The following is an 18,799-nucleotide window of genomic DNA, read 5'->3' as shown; positions in this document are numbered from 1 at the left end:
GGTTGAAAAGACACTTAACTCTGAACTAAGTAAGATCTGCACATGGCTTAACGACAACAAATTATCAATTCACCTGGGAAAAACTGAGTCCATCCTCTTTGGATCAAATCATAACCTCAAAAAAGTCGATAACTTCACAATCAAAGTGGGTGACAAGGTCATAACACGAAAAAACGAAATCTCTTACTTAGGATGTATCCTTGAAGCTAATCTTTCCAGCGAAAAGATGACTTCTAAAGTAATAAATAAAATCAACCACCAAACTCGTTACCTACAGAGGATCGCCCCAATGGTCAATTTCAAAACACTGAAGAACATAGCTGGTGCAATAATCCAGCCCCTCTTTGACTACGGAGTCCACGTATGGTATCGTGACGCCCCACAAGCCCTAAAAAATAAACTCCAAACAGCCCAAAATAAACTAATTAGGGTCCTGCTTAACCTTCCTTATCAGACTCACCTCACCGCTACTCACCAGTTAAGAGTGGGGTGGCTCAGAGTAGATGACAGAGTACAGCAACTTGCAATGGGCCTGGTGTACAAGATACACTTCACCACTATGATACCCAAGTACCTGTCAAAATACGTTATAAACGTTAAGGATGTCCATAATAGACCGTTTGTCAGCCTTCTGATTGGTCCCTGAGACTCCCTGACTGGCCAACCAGAAAAAAACATTCACTTTTTGCTATCGGGGGTGGAGTTTGTGCAGTGGAGAATGTTGCTTCAGCCTTTCAAAAACTGTCCGCAGTGCGCGACACGGAGATCGGCCGGTACGGTGATAGCGACGGCAAGCGTCAAGCGATCTCGCTCATCATAACGAATAAGCTTCAACAAACTAGTTCACATGTACCTTATCAATGGTCTAAGAGTCACGATTGGGTACATATAATTTAAATGGGCAGAATTACGAAAAGCCAGCCTATTATGTGAGGAGAAACATTCTCTCTGTCCTCTTCCTAGTACCCAAGATGCAATGCGCTTCTCTTTCTATCTCTGATCCAGAGGATTAAACTAATTAAAACATTTATTTTTCGGGGGAAAACTACTGTTTTGCTATGTAATTACTGTACCTTTTTCTTCCCTTTTTATTAATATCACGTAGATGTGTTTTTTGTGGTACTTTATATAGCTGTAATGAGGCTATGAAGGGAAAAAAAATCGCATCCACTACCACTATAAAAGAATCTGCAAAGAGGATTCTGTCCCACTGGGATTAAACAAATTAAAACATATATTTTCGGGTAAATCCCCTGTTTTGCAATGTAACTACTGTACCTTTGTCTTCCCTTTTTATTAATATCACCTAGGTGTTTTTCCTTTGGTACTTTATATAGCTGTAATGAGGCTATGAAGGGGAAAAAAATCCCATCCACTTCCACTATAAAAACAATCTGCCCAGGGTTAATGTCCCATCATAGTAACAGGGCAGAATGGGGCGGGATTTGCAAAAGGGTTTATTACAACACCAGAGGCAGCGCCACAGATCACTTTCAACCCAGAGTCAAAACCAACAAAGGGTCAAACTCGTTCTTCTGCTATACCACCAAAATATGGAAAGCCTTACCGAAGGCCATAAAGGAGTGTGGATCACTAGCATCCTTTAAAATTGCCCTGAAAAACCACTTTCAGGCAGCAGCCGTTAGCAACTGGTAAAAAAAAAAAAAAAAAAAAAACCTAGCCCAGCCCTACCCTCCCCTGCCCCTTCTTTTATACTTACTGTTTGTTTAGACTTACTGTTTTCTTTTTTTTTGTGTTCTCTCATTTTATTGTATTTACATATCTACTGCATAGTACTGTGTTCTATTCGTCTGTCATTCAGTGTTATATGAGATATTTTAATGGTTTTCTGTGGAAATAAGCTTAGTCTTTTCATGGATCTCCTTTTAGTAGACCTTGTACCAGTGAACTGTACCGTCATGAAACTGTACCCTTTCCTATGCAAACTGACAATAAAGTCTTCAATCAATCAATCAAGTGTTTAAGGAGTCTCCCCCTATCGCCCCCTATTGACCCAAACCATGCAACTGCACTTCACACGTCCCCACGTGGGAGATTCTATTGTGTTATAACCACTATTATAATCTATTATAGTGTATTGTAATTATCATAGTAATACATTAATACTTTATAGTGTATTATAATCACAGTTATAATCCATTATAGTGTATTATAATTTAGAATAGTTGTAATACAAATTTATATTGTATTATAGCCTAATCACAGTTAAAAGGGTCAATTTGTCCGTCTGTCTTTCAATGTTATATGAGATACTTAAAGTGTGGTTCCTGTGGAAATAAGCCTCGGCTTTCTAGGATCTCCTTTTAGTTGACCTTGTACCAGATTTGTACTGTCATGAAACTGTACCTTTTTCTATTGCAAACTTCTAATAAATTCTTCAATCAATCAATCAGTTTCTTATGACTTTTGTGTATTATGGAAAATGTAGATATTTTTATGTGGTGTGGTGTGGTGTGGTGTGGTGTGTAGTGGTGTGGTGTAGTGTAGTGTAGTGTAGTGTAGTGTAGTGTAGTGTGGTGTGGTGTGGTGTGGTGTGGTGCTAAAGCTGCAGTGGAAAAGGGGCTTAAGATGGGAGGGGAGCGGAGTTATGTAAACATAAACAACACGTAGCGGTGAGGAACGGTCTTCAGTCTCTACACATCAACGCACTGAAACACAGCGTTTCTGTCATCTGCAGCTGAACAACAACAAGCTGGAGGAACCTGGAGGAACCTGGACTAGGATTAATGATGATAAGATTACACTGAAGTCAAGCTGAACGTAAGAACACACCTAAACACACACAGTTCTGCACTCTGCGTGCTAACGTTGCTATTCGCTAGCGTAGTGGTTCTCAAAGTGGATTCCAGGGACTCTGTGGGTTCCTTAAAGGGGGTCTAAAATGGACCCCCTTAACTCTGACAGCATACAAATGGAACCAAATGAACCCTAACCAAATTGGTTCCATTTGTATGCTTTCAGAGTTAAGGGGAGACCTTGAAATGTAAAAGTTTGATAAACACTGCGGCTAGCGGACCAAGTTTAGTTAGTTTGGGGCTGACGTTCAAATAGACATCATTTACCAGTGGTGGATAAACTACTCACATTGTTTACTTAAGTAAACGTATCAGTACTGCATTGTAGAAATACTCTGTTACAAGTAAAAGTCCAGAATTCAAAATGTACTTGAGTAAAAGTACGAAAGCATTGGCATCAAAATTGCGATGCGTTCTGAGCTTGTAGATCGGCTATTTTCAAATGGCCATGGTATAAAACAGGGCTAAAGTGATTAATGTATGTTTGATAATATTATAATTTATATCTGCTAAGTAACTAGTAACTAAAGTGTTCAAATAATTGTAGTGGAGTAAAAGTACAATATTTGGATCTGAGATGTAGCGGAGTTGAAGTAAAAGTATTGGAAATTGAAAATACTCAAGTAAAGTACAGATAGGCTACCTCAAAACTGTACTCAGTACTTAAAGGAGCCATAGTCACAAAACGGAGCTGACCCCAGAAAAGTGATGACTCATCACTAATCCATAGTTTTGTGGTGTCTGTTTTTAAAAACAAATGCTTGCAATGGATTCAAAATCATGAAAAAACCCTAGTTAGACCCCTCAGTTGCTACTTAAAGAAGATTTTTTTTCCTGTATAGTAAGTGAATGGACCCAAACTCGAACCCCCTGAATTCACCTTGATCCACTAAATATATAATTCACAACTTTTAATATGTTATTTGGATGACCCTAAGGATCATAAAAAACCTTGAACCATTACTATTGCAATTTCTTTTGGGTCAGGCCCTTTTTTAGCTTAGATTGACTGGCCTAATTTAACAAAACCCAGCAGAGCCCATCATTAAGCAGGGCTGGACTAACCTGGCGTCACCAGTCTTTCCTAAGAGGAAAGCCTGCTATTGGTTTACAACGGGTCATGTGATCCGGTCTAAACGTGGCCTAAACTGGAAACGGGGAGAAGTGTTGGTTCCCCTCTTTGTTTCCCCAATTCCTATTTAAATGCTAGAGTAGCCTAGTGTAGTCTTGTCAGTCGCTATGAGTTGGACTAAAAGATGCATATATCAAACACATTTTCCAAAAGCAAAGCTACGCCGCATAAAGGGGTTTATTAGGTAGGTCCTAAAAGTATGCCCTTGAGCGCAGGGGAATTATTTGGGGTTCAAAGTGAATCTGGTTTGATAATAATTTGATAATTCCGACTACAACATGACGCACGCTGTTTCCACTCCCGACCGGATCAAACCTCGATAGGCTACTTCTGCACCCAATCGTTAATCTCTGTCTGCTTTTGAGAGCCAAGCTCCTTGACCCGTTAACTTTATAAGCCTGAGTGCGTTGTCAACTGTAGTGTAATGTTGGGAAAAAAAGGTTCTAATGGAATCAGACTGTTCACACTTTGGCACTGGACCTTAACAGATAAATACAAAAAAATAGCCTTTTGTCACGGTTTGGGTTCAGGATTGTAGGACTCAAGCGCAGAACGAACAGTACAGGCAAACCAGAGAAGATGCAAGGCTGTTAATTGTCAAACGAAGGCAATACAGGAAAAGGGGAAAACTATACTGGGAAAACTAAGGGGGAAAAGAAAGGTTCTGAGATACAAAGTACTCCAGGACTATAGCAAATACACAGGATTCAGCAACTAGACAAAGACAGGGTAAACCATTACTACGACGACGAACCGACAATGAACTGAACAAACTGGGGAGTATAAATACACAGTACAACTAGACACAGGTGAACTCAAAATACAATCAACACTGGGATTGGCTGGGGCAACAACAGGACACAGGAGGAGAGCAAGGTAGGTGAGACAAGACAGGATACAAACTACAGGGGCAGACAGGAAACATTGGGTACAAAACTACAAAATATTAGGCAACATCAAAGCACAACAGTGAAACAAGATACAAGAGTAGATACCGGAAAGGCAGCAAGGCCAAAAGTCCAAACTAAAATGCAAAGGCAGCGCCTCAAAGTTCAAAAACAAATAAAGTCCAGACTGTGACAAATAATAGTTAGTTACAAATACAGTGTGTGAGGAATGAAGCACCAAAGGTTTCACAGTCTTGACCAAAGAACTGAGAGAAAGCTTCTACAGAACAGCTAGAGCTTTCTGTCCACAAAGTTTTAAAGTGACAGTACATTCAGTGTCCAGTGTATGCAAGGTCTAAATCTGATTACATGGCATGGCTCCAAGGGACTGCGAGGAGCGGACGGAGTCTTTGCATGTACAGTGTATGACAAGACTGAGAAAGTGTCAATTGTACATTCTAGTCTTGCAGTGTCCAGTGAATGCGAGGACTGAATGTGTAACGTGGCTCCTCGCGGCCCTGAGGGTCCGCGAGGAGCGAACTGTGACACCTTTTCTTTCCTGAATATTTTCGAGTAGCAATGCCCACGGAGCAAGTACGAAACAGGGGAAAAGGTGAATCACCTAAGTACGAAACAGGGGAAAAGGTGAATCACCTAAGTACGAAACAGGGGAAAAGGTGAATCACATGGACCTTTTTAAGCTCCTTCCCTAGCAGTTGAGGAACAATTTCAGGCTCTTTAAATGCTGAAAGCAGATTTGTGCAGACAAACGTTTCAGTGACATCTTAAATAACGCCGACTCTAAACCCCTGAGATAATCCAGTTCTCTGAACCATCCTACTTCTCTTTCCGAGGAGGACGGGCAGGATGGAATGTGGGGAAAACAGACCGGGGGTTTGTTTCTCTGCATGCGCTACAAATATGAAGAAACATTCAATTTGGATATGAACGAACACGAGTTGTGAAAATGAATTGCAGATTGTTGCTGCTCATTTATTTATTTATTGCTATGACGCAATCGCCGTTGCGGTCCAAATCGTCAAGCAATCAAACGGCGGACTCCAGCAACGACAGGCGGTCGTTGTTGATGGCTTGGAGGTTATCAAGAATAATTTGCATATCGCTGAAGAGTCTGGGCTGGAACTGAGTCGCTTCCGCTGGACATCTGGTTGACTTGACTTACTCTGGACATCTGGTTGACTTGACTTACTCTGGACATCTGGTTGACTTGGCTTACTCTGGAAATCTGGTTGACTTGACTTACTCTGGACATCTGGTTGACTTGGCTTACTCTGGACATCTGGTTGACTTGACTTACTCTGGACATCTGGTTGACTTGACTTACTCTGGACCCTCTGGTTGACTTGGCTTACTCTGGAAATCTGGTTGACTTGACTTACTCTGGACATCTGGTTGACATGACTTACTCTGGACATCTGGTTGACTTGGCTTACTCTGGACATCTGGTTGACTTGTCTTCTACTGGACATCTGGTTGACTTGGCTTACTCTGGACATCTGGTTGACTTGACTTACTCTGGACATCTGGTTGACTTGGCTTACTCTGGACCATCTGGTTGACTTGTCTTCTACTGGACATCTGGTTGACTTGGCTTACTCTGGACCATCTGGTTGACTTGGCTTACTCTGGACATCTGGTTGACTTACTCTGGACATCTGGTTGACTTGACTTTGGACATCTATCTGGTTGACTTACTCTGGACATCTGGTTGACTTACTCTGGACATCTGGTTGACTTGGCTTACTCTGGACATCTGGTTGACTTGACTTCTAGACATCTGGTTGACTTGGCTTTCACTGGACATCTGGTTGACTTGGCTTGATGGATGTTGATGAGCTGATGGAGGTGGAGATGGCCTGAACTGCTGCTTCTCCTACGAGGATCTTGAGCTGGTGAGTCGTAATTGATATTGCTGAGGAGTGACGTTTCGTCGCCTACGTCCTCGTCTGAATGGGACATAACGAGCAGCGATAGCAGCTCACTTAGAAATGCAAATCTAAGTGGATTCAACAGCAGCCCGGCTGTGACTGATGCGATGAACGCTTTAGTGAATGAGAGGATTCTGACACCATGGGAACAGGGATGTGGACTAGATAGCAAAGAGTGGTTTAGAATAGGCCTTTTTATTGAACTAGCGCTTAAAGCCACATATTTTATGTGTCTATGGAGTTATCATTGCTCTAATAGACCCCCATGTGAGGTTATAATATGCAACCTTCATCTATTTCTGTTCCTTCATTCCAGACCAGAGTGTGGAGTCCAGACTGCAGCAGAAGATGACTTCTCCAGACCAGAGTGTGGAGTCCAGACTGCAGCAGAAGATGACTTCTCCAGAACCATTCAGCGTTGTTTATATTAAACAGGAACCCGAAGATAACGTTGAAAATCAAAAAGAACACATGGACACCAGTAAGTGTTTTCTTTCTTTCTTTCTTTCTTTCTTTCTTTCTTTCTTTCTTTCTTTCTTTCTTTCTTTCTTTCTTTCTTTCTTTCTTTCTAAATCTGTTATATTATAGGAATGCCATATGAACACTGTAGCATTATTATAACTGCTCCTAAGCTGATTTCATGTTGGCAGAAAGAGGTCTGTCCGATCTGACCCGGTCATCACATTATTGGCTTAGAAATGCAACAAAAACTAAAAAATCTCCATGAATTCAAGGAATACATTGGCCTCTTATGTTAACTGTGCATAGCTGGATATGATGGGGTAGGTCTGCGCAACTGTATTTTAACACCAGTTATTATGGTGGTACTTGGAGAGACATATTTTCTGAGGTGGTACTTGGCGTAAAAAGGGTGAGAACCACTGCTGTAGGTAAAACACTAGGTGCGTAGGACAACCAAAAAGGTACAAATGTTCAGAAGAGGATCCCTGGATGTCTGGATCTTCATCAGGACAGACATGAAACTGAATCATAACTAAATGTTTATTTGACGTTTTATTATTTCTCACAGAGAACCACTGGGAGAGACCTACGCTCTCCAAAAGGTCATCACCATGGTCAGAGGAGAGACCTACGCTCTCCAAAAGGTCAGAGGGACAGCGAGACATGGACCAGGGACAGTTAGACTCCATGCTGCAACCTGTAGTGAACTTGTACAGGATAGGTAAGTAATTTTTAATTAACTCATTCTGTGCCAGATGACGGTTTTGACTGTTTTTTTCCAATAGCCCCCTGTGCCAATGACGGTTTATGACGGGTTTTGTGTTTTTATATAGAAAGAAAAAAATTTTTTTTTTTTTTTTTTTAAGATGTCAAAATGACCTGAGATCAGAGAGATGCTTTTCTCTGTTTGTGTGTTGGCTCCCTCGTTTAGCTGATTGAGAAAATGTGTGAAAATGTGTGTCCATTCTAGTGGATGGACACTTTTTTTGATTCAAACAGCTCTATCTCTGGAACCATTTGTCTGATTGACAAAATTATTTTTGCCACTTAATCACAACAACTGTGTCTGTTTCTGTGGGGAAATTATAAATAGTAAAGAAAAACATACAAAACCGTGGCACAGCTACCTTGGAGCCATTTTGGCCTTTGGCACAGAAAGAGTTAACAACCTGTAGGATAGGTATGTAATGTTTAATTAACAACCTGTAGTGAAGTTGTACAGGATAGGTAAGTAATGTTTAATTAACAATCTGTAGGATAGGTAAGTAATGTTTAGCTAACAACCTGTAGTAAAGTTGTACAGGATATGCATGTAATGTTTAATTAACAATCTGTAGGATAGGTAAGTAATGTTTAATAACAACCTGTAGTGAAGTTGTACAGGATAGGTAAGTAATGTTTAATTAACAATCTGTAGTGAAGTTGTACAGGATAGGTAAGTAATGTTTAATTAACAACTGTAGTGAAGTTGTACAGGATAGGTAAGTAATGTTTAATTAACAATCTGTAGGATAGGTAAGTAATGTTTAGCTAACAACCTGTAGTAAAGTTGTACAGGATATGTATGTAATGTTTAATTAACAATCTGTAGGATAGGTAAGTAATGTTTAATTAACAATCTGTAGTGAAGTTGTACAGGATAGGTAAGTAATGTTTAATTAACAATCTGTAGTGAAGTTGTACAGGATAGGTAAGTAATGTTTAATTAACAATCTGTAGTGAAGTTGTACAGGATGGGTATGTACTAACCTCGCGTCACCAGGCTTTCTCGGGGGAAAGCCTGGTGATTGTTTACACCGGGCCGTTTGATCCGGTCTAGGCAGAAACCACAAGCAGGAGAAGCAGCGTCGCTTTGATTTGGTTCCCCCCGTTTGTTTCCCCAATCCCTGTTAAAATGCTGGAGTAGCCTAGTGTAGTCTTGCCATTCGCCATGAGTTGGACTAAAAGATACATGTACCAAACGAATTCTCCAAAAGCAAAACTACGCCACATCAAGGAGTTTATTAGGTAGGCCCTAAAAGTATGTCCTTGAGCGCAGGGGAATTATTTTGGGTTAAAACTGAATCTGGTTTGATAGTTCTGGCCAAAGTGTAGTCCGCTCCTGCTCCCGACCGGATCAAACCCTGAAAAGTGAAGGGACCCTAGGCTAGGTATGTACTGCATGACAGTACATACCTAAAATATATATCTAAAATATTTAAAAGTGAAGGGACCCTAGGCTAGGTATGTACTGCATGACAGTACATACCTAAAATATATATCTAAAATATTTAAAAGTGAAGGGACCCTAGGCTAGGTATGTACTGCATGACAGTACATACCTAAAATATATATCTAAAATATTTAAAAGGGAAGGGACCCTAGGCTAGGTATGTACTGCATGACAGTAAATACCTAAAATATATATCTAAAATATTTAGGCTACAAACATACATCCTAAGACCCCCTTTTTTGTATCTGTCAGTTGAAGGTCAAGAAGAAGGAAAACCCCAAAAGTAGTGCTTTGTTTTCAAGAGTCAGTAGTGTTAGAACGAACCCCAAAACCTAGCACTTCCATAAAGAACTGGATGAAGACTTTCCCCCATATTTTCACCCTACTATTTAAAGCTGTACTCTGGAAGTTGCTCAACTACTGGTCAGTAGCGGTATTGCTTTTTTCGGACGTTTTTCTCCCGGGGTCGCCGCGGGCCGCGGACCACCGCCGAGACGCATCCATAGAGGGGTCTCGCATCCCTCTGCGACCAGGCGTTGGGGAGTAACAGGCTAGACTCCTACACCAGAGTAAACCAAGCCCCCAGAACCCAGGGCTAGATTTGAAGCAACCCCGATGGTGGCCAAAGTTGGAACTGCAGCCTAAACGCGCATTTTGGCCCCACCCCCTCCACTCCAGACAATCCTTCCTCTGAGCGGAGAGCAGCGTGACGTCATTTTCAGGTGCATTCTGGGGGAAATTGGCCACTAGGTAGTGGCCAATTTCCCCCAGAATGCACCTGGATTAGCTACATGCTAGCACGTAGCCGTTGCTTCAAAACGCCACTGAGCACTTGCATTGAAATGATAGTGGGGGCGGTGCCGGTCCGCTCTCTATTGTTTATATACTCTATGGAGTAAACACTGCTGTTGAGGCAAGTTACTTCCTGAAAAGACGGCAAGATGCGCTGTGATTGGCCGGTAGTGTATGATCCGCGCTGTGATTGGCCGGTAGTGTATGATCTGGAGAAGTTGCAAACAATTGCATTATATAGTTGGATGTGCTACGTGCATGCATAGTGTGTCTGTTCATTTGACACATAGGCTACAACTATTTGCCAGGCAACATACAAAAGATGTTTAGTGATAAAGAGGGGGGTTACAATTTGAGACGAGAGCTTGATTTCAAGGTGCAGTTTGCAAGTTCAACATTGAAAAGCATGTGTATTTCAGTTTGTGGAGGGAGTTTGTGGAATGGACTAAAAGCATGTGTATTTCAGTTTGTGGAGGGAGTTTGTGGAATGGACTAAGTATGGAGGTGCAGCGAAGTCCAAACATGAACCTTTTCAAAAAAATATATATAAAAGAATCATATTTAATAGGTATTCGAGGAGGGGCTGTGTTGAACAATTGAGTCAAAACAGCCCTTGTGTCTGTTTTCAGTTAGTATTAATGAATTTTATTCTGATATTACTGCAGTCATTTTATTTTCTAATTTTTAATATTTCTTTTTCTTTTTACTTTGAACATGCAGTATAAGTTTTAGACTTCATCCTACTCCTTTTCGGACATTGTCAATGTTTTTTGCTTTGTATTTTATTTTATATGTTTTAATGTTCGAAATAAACTCTTTCATTCATTCATTCATTCATTCATTCATTCATTCACCAATACCTCATTTCAAGTCGTCTTCGTCAATATGTATACCTTGCATGTTGATACCTTGATGAAGGTACAGTACATGTTCGATGTATTGCCCAGCCTTAGCTGTTATGACTTCTGTTCCTTCATTCCAGACCAGAGTGTGGAGTCCAGACTGCAGCAGAAGATGACTTCTCCAGACCAGAGTGTGGAGTCCAGACTGCAGCAGAAGATGACTTCTCCAGACCAGAGTGTGGAGTCCAGACTGCAGCAGAAGATGACTTCTCCTCCAGAACCAACCAGCACCAAGAGACAGAGACGATTACCTCAGCGCTTCCAGGAGTTTGAGTTGGGTGAGTGATACTTACTAGTTACTTACTAGTTACTTACTAGTTGGGAGGCGACAGCGATACCGACGGTGCCACTGTGCCCCCTTCCCTACTCTGGGCACTTGTGTTTGTGCAAAGATGTAACACAGGGGTCTTCAACGTTTTCAGGCGTCCCGAGCTGTTAAGGGCTGGGGGAGGGGGGGGGGGAAACCTCCCTGTCTTTTGGAGCTGTTACAGTTTACAGTTTACAGTTTAGGCATTTAGCAGACGGTTTTAATCCAAAGCGACTTACAATAAGCAGGTAATACACATCACTATAATAAACAAGATAATATGTCAGTACATTAACAACAATACAACAAATGCCTGCATCTCCAGCCCAGGTCACATTAAAGTTCTTCTTCTGTTGCTTCATTCCAGACCAGAGTGTGGAGTCCAGACTGCAGCAGAAGATGACTTCTCCAGACCAGAGTGTGGAGTCCAGACTGCAGCAGAAGATGACATCTCCAGACCAGAGTGTGGAGTCCAGACTGCAGCAGAAGATGACTTCTCCAGACCAGAGTGTGGAGTCCAGACTGCAGCAGAAGATGACTTCTCCAGAACCAACCAGCAGCCGTCCTGTTCAACAGGAAGCTGAAGATTACGTTAAAATTATAGTTAAAGAAGAATATCTGGACTACTGGGATACCAGTAAGTTTGTTTGTTTTCTAAAGGTGGTTGCAACAACAATACTATCAAAACCTCCACCGGCTGTCCCTCTGTCAGTCCGTCCGTCCGTCAGTCTGTCCAGTCTGTTACATGAGACCTGACAGTCGCTTATCTCCCGATTAGGGAGTCTTACTGGTATTAGAGGGACTAGAAGTTGCAGCCGCTACACAACCCCCACATCACAGCGCACCGCCGAGACACGCACACGCACGCACGCACGCACGCACGCACGCACGCACACCCCAACCTGCACAAGCACTTGGAATCGTAAGAGTTGGCATTACATTTAGTTTGACTCCATCTATTGCATTGTGAAAATAGCAGATCTACATGCTCACAACAACGCCTCGATCAATGTCTGACCAGAGCTACTTACATTGTCACTTTAGAAACATGCAGATACCCTGTACAGTATACACTTATACTGTATGTTGGGCTGTTTACTGTTGAGTAGGAAAACAATGTTGACATAGCTAAACATCCCCCCCCCCCCAAAAAAAAAAAATAATAATAATAATAATAATTTGGGGACCCCTCTGGCGGTCCCGACCCTCAGGTTGAGAACCAATGGCCTACAGCTTTATGTCCAAAAAGGGTAGCCTAGTTCGAGACCCTGAATCGCTAGCCACACCCCTTTAAAATGTTGTTTTGGCGATTCAAGGGTCTAGAAGTACTCTCATTGAAGAGGCTTTCCTCGTTAGAAAATCCGTACGGCGAATCAGCGCCGTGAATCAGCGTCTTGTGATCAGCGTGGGTTGGGCTTTCCCAGAACTTGTGTGTTTCCAAGGAAACAAGCGTCGCCGCCGGACCGGACCGCACATCGCTTCGCCCGTCGCATCGTTTCGATCTCGCTATGAAACATCAGTAGCAGACATGTTATGTTGTGTTAGATTCCTCATTCGTAGCGCTCCTATTCCTGATGTTTCTTTGGTTAGCAAGTAGCACTAGCAAGCAACAGGCTAGCCACTAGCCAGCCACACAGAACAACACTACGTCATCTGCTTTGCTACTGTTGTGTTGGTCAGACGGTGAACCAATCGCTGAAGACTGCCTCTTTGGCAACGCCCAACCCAGAAACTGCCTTGGACGAGAGCAAGTTCAGACTGAATAATGGAGCGAAACGAAATGTCAATTCAGGCTGAGTGTCAGGCTAAACCTTGGGTTGTGTTGCTGCAGACAACCGTCCTACGTCGGACACGGACACCGCTTCTGAGGGGCTGACGCTACGCGAGGAAGAGGAAGAGGAGGAGGAGGAGGAGGAGGAAGAGGAGGATGATGAGGAGGAGGAGGAAGAGGAGGATGAGGAGGATGAGGAGGAAGAGGAGGATGATGAGGAGGAAGAAGAGGAAGAAGAAGAGGAGGTAAATATAAACACTAAAGGGTGAATTCAAATCGCGGTGGAGTCCAGAGAGTACATCCACCAGCCGGTCCAGGCCGGCCATTAACTGTACTACTGTACATTAACTGTACTACTGTACATTAACTGTACTACTGCCAGATGTTATTATTTATTTATTGGGTCTGGTGCCAGCAAAAAGCAGCTTACCTTTGTGACGTTATAGAAAAAGAACTATTCATTTTTATTTATTTGTATTATTATTTTTTTCTGATTACATATACTTTGGCCATACTGGCAGCAGAGGGCAGCCTCATGCAAGAATTAATGTGAATTGGCCGCGCTCGGCTGCCATCCATTCAGACCACTGAATCACTTCAGAGCAACAGATGCAGAGAAAATAACAAGGAAGTGATTTGTTACTCCATTGATGTTAACGTGTGGTGGATTTTTGAGAGCAGCGTTACGGGAGATTTTTTACTGTACACGGCGGCGCGACCCCTCATCAGCTTACGGACATCAATAAGGTAGAAGAACGAGCAGCCATATTGGCGACGAGCAGCGTTCAGAATTGGGGCGAACAGGAACGTCCGTAGCAGCAGCCCACAGAGCCATCACATTGGCCCCACTGGCTTGTCAATCATGTGAATACCAGCCCACTACTCCCAGGCTTCCTTCACTACTCCTGGATGGTCCTCATACAACATCATTAGACTCTCTTTATACCAGAAAAACTATGAGACCTAAAATCACAGTAACCGTTCATCGGTTAGTATTTGGGGCTTCACAGCGCGTCCTGGAAGGTGAAAAAATCTGGCGCTCGGCCATGCAATGAGGGCCTCTCCAACTCCCTTTCCCGGGCCCAGCACGTCCCTGGTGATGGGCCTTCACTGTGAGGCCCTGACTATGAAGGCCTCCACTTGTTTTCTCATGTTTAGGTTATAACTTATCACCTAAAAGTTGAGGTGATCACCCTTCACCTTGGACTATGATAAAACCTAAGATCTGCATGGGTTTTGAGTGATATATTATATTATATTATATTATATTATATTATATTATATTATATTATATTATACTATACTATATTGTACTATACTATATTATATTATACTATACTATACTATACTATACTATACTATATTATACTATATTATATTATATTATACTATATTATATTATACTAAACTATATTATATTATATTATATTATATTATACTAAACTATATTATATTCTATATTATATTATATTATATTATACTAAACTATATTATATTATATTATATTATACTAAACTATATTATATTATTATATTATATTATATTATATTATATTATATTATACTAGAAGCTCGGCCGCCCTTCCCGAGCATCTAGTCGGCGACCTGGCCAACTCGGGAACGATGTAAATAGGGAATGAATTCCCCACCCTTTAAAGGACCTACACCATGAATTTTCACTTTTTCTATTTTAAAACCTTTTTTTGGGGTCCCACTGGCACCTTCTATCCTCACAAAGTCCTATTTCTGACCATTGTGTCTTTCTCTGGTTTTGGGAAGAAAGAGATGAAAAGCTTTCCAAATTTTTTTTCAAAAACTTTTTTTTTCAAAAAACCTTTTTTCAAAAAACTTTTTTCAAAAACTTTTTTTTTTTCAAAAAAAAAATTTTTTTCCAATTTTTTTTTTTCAAAAACTTTTTTTTCAAAAACTTTTTTTTTTCAAAAAAACTTTTTTTTTTCAAAAAACTTTTCTTTTTTTTTCTCAAACATTTTTTTTTCAAAACATTTTTTTTTTGTTTTTTACTTTTTTTTATACATAAATACAATGCAGGTGGGGTTGATTGTCTAATGTAGATTAACTTTCTGTAATGTCTGGTCTAGCAACGGTCGCCCTGTGTCATTTGACAGTAGGCCTATAACATACAACATAGGACTACAGTAGGCTATAATCAGAGCTGCAACATTATCCTATTTTTGTATTGGCCCAATATTAACATTATTTGTTGTCAGCGTGGGGTCCGGGGAGGAGTGAAGAGGAGGGGAGGGGGGAGGGGTGGAAAAACCCCACTAGATGCGCCCCTGAGCAAACAGAGGCCGTTTTGGTATTGCAGCTGGAGAGCCTCATTATAGTAGAGCTAGAACAAACAAAAAGAATGGTCAGAGTGTTTGTTGAGGGTTAAAACCTGTAAGACTCAATTTTGAGCATATATTTATACAAAAAATATAGTTTTAAAAGCATGGTGTAGGCCCTTTAATGCAAACCCCATTATACCTGTTGTCATACGACCTGTTTTGACCATCTGTTTGCCTATGTCCATTTATGCCCATATATGGAGATATCTGTCTGTTTGCGTCCATTTTATGCCCCTATTTGGAGATCTCTGTATCTGTCTGTCTGTGTCCCTTTTATGCCCATATATGGAGATCTCTTCCCTTCGGGCGGCCAATCGTCTAGTCGGGGACCGGCCTACTCGGGAACGATGTAAATAGGGAATGAATGCCCCACCCTTTAACGCAAGCCCCATTTGTCTGTTCGTCTGCGTCCATGTTATGCCCATATATGGATATCTCTGTATCTGTCTGTGTTCATCTTGAGCAGTATACGCAGCCTGCTTGCTTTGCCACCCGTGGGGAATGATGCCCCTCCGGTTGTTAGGCAATACCCATCATACCCGTGGTTCGGTTACGTCATACTGATGACATTCAATACGTAACTATGGCATTTTTGGTTGACTCATGTGGCGTACGCGATGTCGGAGCCTTTTATGAAGCGATGTCACAATGAGTCAGCGCTTGTGCCGATTTCCTCCGGAACAGAGATTTGTCGCATTTATAGATAGATTATAACAGAGTACCATCCACTCTAGATGTTAACCGTGTCCTGTGATGTTTAACCCTCTCCTCTCCTCTCCTCTCCTCTCCTCTCCTCTCCTCTCCTCTCCTCTCCTCTCCTCTCCTCTCCTCTCCCCTCCCCTCTCCTCCAGACTTCCTGGTACCAGCTTTCCCCTCCTCTTCCTTCTCTTCCTCCTAGCTCCGCCCCCAACCCGGTCGTCTCTGGTCCTCCTAGCTCCGCCCTCAACCCGGTCGTCTCTGGTCCTCCTAGCTCCGCCCCCAACCCGGTCGTCTCTGGTCCTCCTAGCCCCGCCCCCAACCCGGTCGTCTCTCGTCCTCCCTCCTTCCTACGAAAGAGACGCAATCACCGACGAGTTCGGTAACAACGCACACATGCACACGCACACACACACACACACACACACACACACACACACACACACACACACACACACACACACACACACTGTTTTTTTCTTTAGCTGATATACAAACCGTGCACAAAAAGAAAGGAACCATGACTTGGGTCCATTATATCTCCCTTTTAATAACACCAATATTGTTATAGTTTTATATCATCTTTATCGTTGATTCCTCCTAGCCCCGCCCCCAACCTGATTGTCAACGGTAACAACACACACACACACGCACACACACACACGCACGCACGCACGCACACACACACACACACACACACACACACACACACACACACACACACACACACACACACACACACACACACAGTTGTTTTCCTTAGACATAGAGAGAGAGAGAGAGAATAATCTGCCTCTGCATTTGGATGTTTTGGATTTTGTTTTGTCAATTCAAAGGCTTTAGGTTATGGTTGGATGGTTGTCCCTGTGTTAGTTTGTATTGTTTTGTTTCTATACTGCAGGTGTAAACAGTGTGAGTGTTGTTGCGACCGTCAGGGAGCAGTTTACTATGAAAACCCTCGGTCGGTCACACGTCACACGTCACACCTTTGCCCTGCTCATATCTCCGCATCAGTATATAGGGCTTGTTTGTTTATTGTATGACATCACGCCACATCATCAGCTGTGGACTCTGTGATGTCATCGTATCGCATCAGTATATAGGGCTTGTTTGTTTATTGTATGACATCACGCCACATCATCAGCTGTGGACTCTGTGATGTCATCGTATCTCCATATATGGCCATCTCCGTATATGGAGATATAAGTCGTCCATGCCCAAGTATGGGCTGGTGAGGTCAGACTTTGTGTGATGCGTAGGTTATCTCCATATATGGAGATTCAACATTCCAGGTGTAACTATTTGTGGAGATATCTCCCGATTAGGGAGTCTTACTGGTATTGTTACTATTCTACAGGTGTAAACAGTGTGAGTGTTGTTGCGACCGTCAGGGAGCAGTTTACTATGAAAACCTCCACCGGCCGTCCGTCGGTCGGTCACAGGTCACACGTCACACCTTTGCCCTGCTCATATATGTACTTCGCTGCTGGTGATGTCACTAGCTATGATGTCACTGTGACTGTGCACCATGCCCAAATTTGGAGATCATGTGTGGCAAAATATCAACAAACGAGTGAAAGGCCTTTATCAAGTAACCATAGCAACTAAAAATCAACAAATTGTGCAAAGTGAAATATCTTTATCTGGTAACCATAGAAACCAAAATAATCAACAAATATGAGTATTTGTCCCCTTGTAGTATAGATAGATGTGGGAATGGCTGACACAGAACTCCATATTTGGACATAGAAGTGACAGACAGATGATATCTCCATATATGGGCATAAAAGGGCATGGCTGATGGCTGAGGACTGTGTGATGTCATCATATCTCCATATATGGAGACATAAGTTGCTCATGCCCAAATATGGGCTGGTGAGGTCAGACTTAGTGTGATGCGTAGGTTATCTCCATATATGGAGATTCAACTTCAATGAGTATATAAGACCGGCATTATCTACCGACAGCTGCTATAAGCCAACCCTGGCGATAAGGTCTGAGTCGAAGAAATGCTTCTTTCCTGGTATACAGTACATCAGTGGTTTAAAGTACATTTACTTATGTACTGTACTTAAAGGGGAAGACCACCCATTTTCAATATTGGAATGTCATCGTATCTCCATATATGGCCATCTCCGTATATGGAGATATAAGTCGTCCATGCCCAAGTATGGGCTGGTGAGGTCAGACTTTGTGTGATGCGTAGGTTATCTCCATATATGGAGATTCAACATTCCAGGTGTAACTATGGCTGCCCGTATGACGTGAGAGGTGGAGGTTGTGATATTTGTGGAGATAAGCGACCAACGGTCGCTTATCTCCCGATTAGGGAGTCTTACTGGTATTGTTACTACAGGTGTAAACAGTGTGAGTGTTGTTGCGACCGTAGGTCGCATTTACTACCAAAACCTCCACTGGCTGTCTGTCAGTGAGTGAGTGAGTCAGTGAGTCCGTCACACTTTTGCCCTGCTCATATCTCCACAACCGTTGCCCCCATCCATGCCAAATTTTGCACACACACTC

The 18,799-nt window shown here is 42.2% G+C and overlaps 1 protein-coding gene across 1 annotated transcript in view; it reads left to right on the top strand.

The window, feature by feature from the left end:
• Positions 1–9,176: 9,176 nt before the first annotated feature.
• The window catches only part of LOC308296731 (uncharacterized protein), a gene marked incomplete at both ends in the record, with an annotated part of 40,361 nt that continues 30,738 nt past the window's right edge, over positions 9,177–18,799 (top strand). Inside the window, 5 exons of the mRNA XM_080740058.1 lie at positions 9,177–9,180; positions 11,233–11,430; positions 11,827–12,096; positions 13,291–13,475; positions 16,432–16,658. Coding sequence (XP_080596184.1) covers positions 9,177–9,180; positions 11,233–11,430; positions 11,827–12,096; positions 13,291–13,475; positions 16,432–16,658 — 884 coding nt within the window. The remainder of the gene's footprint in view (positions 9,181–11,232; positions 11,431–11,826; positions 12,097–13,290; positions 13,476–16,431; positions 16,659–18,799) is intronic.

This window comes from Nannobrachium achirus (genome assembly GCF_963921795.1).
Source record: "Nannobrachium achirus genome assembly, chromosome: 13".
Taxonomy (NCBI): domain Eukaryota; kingdom Metazoa; phylum Chordata; class Actinopteri; order Myctophiformes; family Myctophidae; genus Nannobrachium; species Nannobrachium achirus.
This window is presented reverse-complemented; position numbering and strand designations above follow the sequence as displayed.